At 43.8% G+C, this 3,481-nt stretch overlaps 1 protein-coding gene across 1 annotated transcript in view; it reads right to left on the bottom strand.

The window, feature by feature from the left end:
• Positions 1-2,667, bottom strand: part of MAP4K4 (mitogen-activated protein kinase kinase kinase kinase 4) — an 87,270-nt gene extending 84,603 nt beyond the window's left edge. Inside the window, exon 1 of the mRNA XM_009701907.1 lies at positions 2,615-2,667. Within this exon, the coding sequence (XP_009700209.1) occupies positions 2,615-2,629 (15 nt within the window). The 5' untranslated portion in view covers positions 2,630-2,667. The remainder of the gene's footprint in view (positions 1-2,614) is intronic.
• Positions 2,668-3,481: the final 814 nt, after the last annotated feature.

The following is a 3,481-nucleotide window of genomic DNA, read 5'->3' on the forward strand; positions in this document are numbered from 1 at the left end:
AAAAAATCACAATTTCAGTTTTGTGGAAGTTTCCACTCAAGCCTCTTTCCCCATGGGCATGGACACAGTTAGTGTTACCATTAGCCCACATGAGCAGTTTATCTAACTGTAGCTCTTGAAGCAGGCAGAGAAGGTAAATTTGAGGCTGTGGTTTCTTCAGCATTTCTTTTGGGGCAGTGCCGAGGATGGCAGTCACTGTCCTCTCTGTCCCCACGTTCTCTCCACCCACCATCCTCGTAAGCTGTGATGAGATAGAACCAGGATGGAGCTGCACGGTCTGCCAGCAAAAGGAGGTGTTCATGAAACCATCCCTCAAGGAACTGAAGCCATGGCTTGATGATACGGCCATCTCTGGTAGCCACGTCCATTTGAGCTACTGCCCCTTTTCCCCCATAGCAAGCAGCAGCTCTTTTCCAGTCTCGTGCCACCTTCTTCATAGCAACGGCACAACTGTTTGTAATGTCATGTGCTAAACTACATCAACAAACTGATCCAGGTTATAAATAACAGGGGGAAAGAGAGGAGTGAGGGTATTTTTAACCTGGAATAGGGGCCTGTTCACTGATCCAGGTCACCATCTGGCCCCAGGGCAGTTGTGCTGGCACAAGTGTTGGGAAACAGGCAAGGAACCAGCGAGCAGGAGTGGACGGGAATATTCTACGGCCACATCTGCCACTGAGAACATGGTACATGCAACGGTATCACCCATACCTGGTGTTAGCAACAGTACCGTCCATGCCCAGTGTTAAAAAGTGGAGCAGACTTAGCACGACTTGGAAGAATTTACACCACATTTTCAGCCTCCACAGGCTCATTACTTCGAGGCAAAAACACATGAGCTGCACTGGGAGGAATACCACTACTTTTAAACTGCATGGGGCTAACACCTCCAAACTCCTCCCTCTGACTGCCCTTCATCCCCTAAAAAAGCATGAGTTTGTGAGATAAAAGACAGACAATGCCAATATACAACTAGCTTTTCAAAACCAGCAAACTACAGAAAGTTTCAAAACATAAGCCATCTCCCGCAACATGAGCTCAGCCATACTATAGACAGCATTTTTCAATTGTTTTTCTTTTGCTGTGCATCCTCTCCATTGCAACTGCTTATGATTAATATATGATATTAAAAACAGAGGGAGCGTGCAGTACAGCCAATCTTGATGTTACAGAAGAAGCCTTCGTCGCACACAGTTCAGCAAACTGCCCTGCGTAAAACCACTGCACAAACGGATACATTTGCTGTGCAAAGAACATTCACTGTGTGTCAACGCACCTTCATTCTTCTTTGGTTTGTCTGCTTGTTCGTTGCCACAAAAAAGCACTGCCTCCTCATGAAGGCAGCCTTTGAAAATCTCCAGCTGAAAATTGATTTTTTATCAGGTCATCTTAAAAAGCAAGAATGTCTAGCTCTTGGCGGACACAACAGCTTCAGGAGATTCAGAGATACGACTGAAGTCCTATCAGTTGACCCAACCCTGCCTTCTTGTTTTCCTCCCTCTCCTGCCTGTTTGCCCATTACACCCCAGCCACTCACCTAGGAGCTTGTGTTCAAGGCCATTTTTACTTGTTGGCGTCTATACACACACTAAAATATAAACCATTTTGCAGCAACACCCTTGTAGGAGTTTTGCTTAATATAACCGGCTTGCCAAAGACCCCCTGCTCTGTACAATGCACACGCATAAACATCATTTTTCCCCTAATACCGATATAAGATTGAGGAGTTCAAGAAAACAAGATGTTTGGTTTGAAGAGGCACAACCTCTCTTCAGAAGTGCAGCATCAGCCAAGCATTGCAGATATCACACAGGAGGATCTCATTTGATTTTAAATCTGAAGCTGTTGCGTTAATTTGTGGATGTAACTCTATAAAACACAAGTGGAATCAACAGGGAAAAACCCATGCTTTTCCTGATCTGTTTTGAAGACTTAATTTAAACTGACTGCTTTTTGAACAGCAAAAACTGCAAGACATCTAAGGATTCAAATATAGGCATACATTTTTTTTATTTCTTTGGCTGGGTTAATTTCGCATCTTTCCCATCTAAAGCTCCACAGTAAATCCCCCTGGGTCAGTTACAACTACTACTTTACACTGCTGAATTCTGCCAGCAATCTGCTCATCATTCCTGCAGATGTTTCTGCTTTCAGGCTTCTTGGAACTTTATTAGACCCATTCCTTTGAATAAATGTATACCCATTGTAGGCTGCAAATGCACCAGGGAAACTACTGTCCTCTATGTCAAGCAGTTTACTTACCTTCTTGTTCAGTAAAAGTAAGATGCTACATTTAAAAGAAAAAAGTGGTAAGCAGGGAATTTGACTTTTTTCCTCTCCTCTGAGAAATTTCTGAAAAGAGAGTGCTACATGTGTTCATACGTCCTGGGACCAGCCAAAGCAATTTCTGAAGGCCAGAGGCCCCTGCACACAAGTGCACAGAAATATTGTAAAGGGCAGAAAGGCTTGAGAGGTCAGGTCCTGCCAACAGAAAGCAAACATTCACGTGCAAGGACCACGCCCTTCAACATAAATATGAGGTAAGCCATATGCCATCTCTCATTATTAAATTTTTACCCATATTGCTAATAAAACAGAATGTTCCTCTACTCACCTCAGTAACGTCCATGACTTTGATGGCTGCCAGCTGACCCGTTTTGACATGCCGACCCTGAAGAAGAGAGAGAACCGTCAGCACCAGCATCTCACCCATCCCTTCAGCCTACACAGAGCAAAACATTCGGACGAGAACTCCAGACACTGGGTTTTCCCCAACTGTGCTGGACTCTTCTGATACTTGGTAAGAAAAAACAACAAATACTCTAGATGGCTAAAAAAAAAAAGTTGTTTCTTTTTAAAATGTTCTTCTACAAATCTTAGAACTCATTTCTTTTTCTCCACGTTAAAAGGATGATTATCAAGATTAAGCACAGACAGATCACATTGACAGCTTCCCTTCTGTTTACTTTAGCAAAGAAAGCTCATAGTCAGTAATGGTAGTTTATTAACACGTCAGAATAGTTAAACTCTATGTGTTGCATATTTTATTTCTACGCACCAGTGCCTGGTACCTGGGTGACATATTACTAGGTAAATGCAAGCATGCCTAGGGGCTTGCAAAAGGACATTTCTCTTTGCTTTTGCCTTCATTAGTAAAAACAAGTGAGGTTTCTTCAAGTGATGGATCAGACCTGCAATAGCTCTCTTCCCCTATCTCCCAACAGCTAGAAGAGAACAAGATGCTGTCTCCCTTCAGCTACACCACCATAAGGGTATGGTTTCTCAGTACAGCTGGAGCCGAAATGATAGATCCCAGCTCCTGCGGCGGGGAGCTCCTACCCTTCCTTCCCCTGCCTCCCTCCAGCCTCCTGTCACATTTCTCCCGGGAGCACTGAGCTCCTTCTGGCACTCATCGGATCATATGATAAGTTGATCGAGATCACTAAAATGGCAGAAAGTTAACACGGAAAAAGCAAACGGC

This window comes from Cariama cristata, unplaced genomic scaffold (assembly GCF_000690535.1).
Source record: "Cariama cristata isolate BGI_N322 unplaced genomic scaffold, ASM69053v1 scaffold1836, whole genome shotgun sequence".
NCBI classification, from domain to species: Eukaryota; Metazoa; Chordata; class Aves; order Cariamiformes; family Cariamidae; genus Cariama; species Cariama cristata.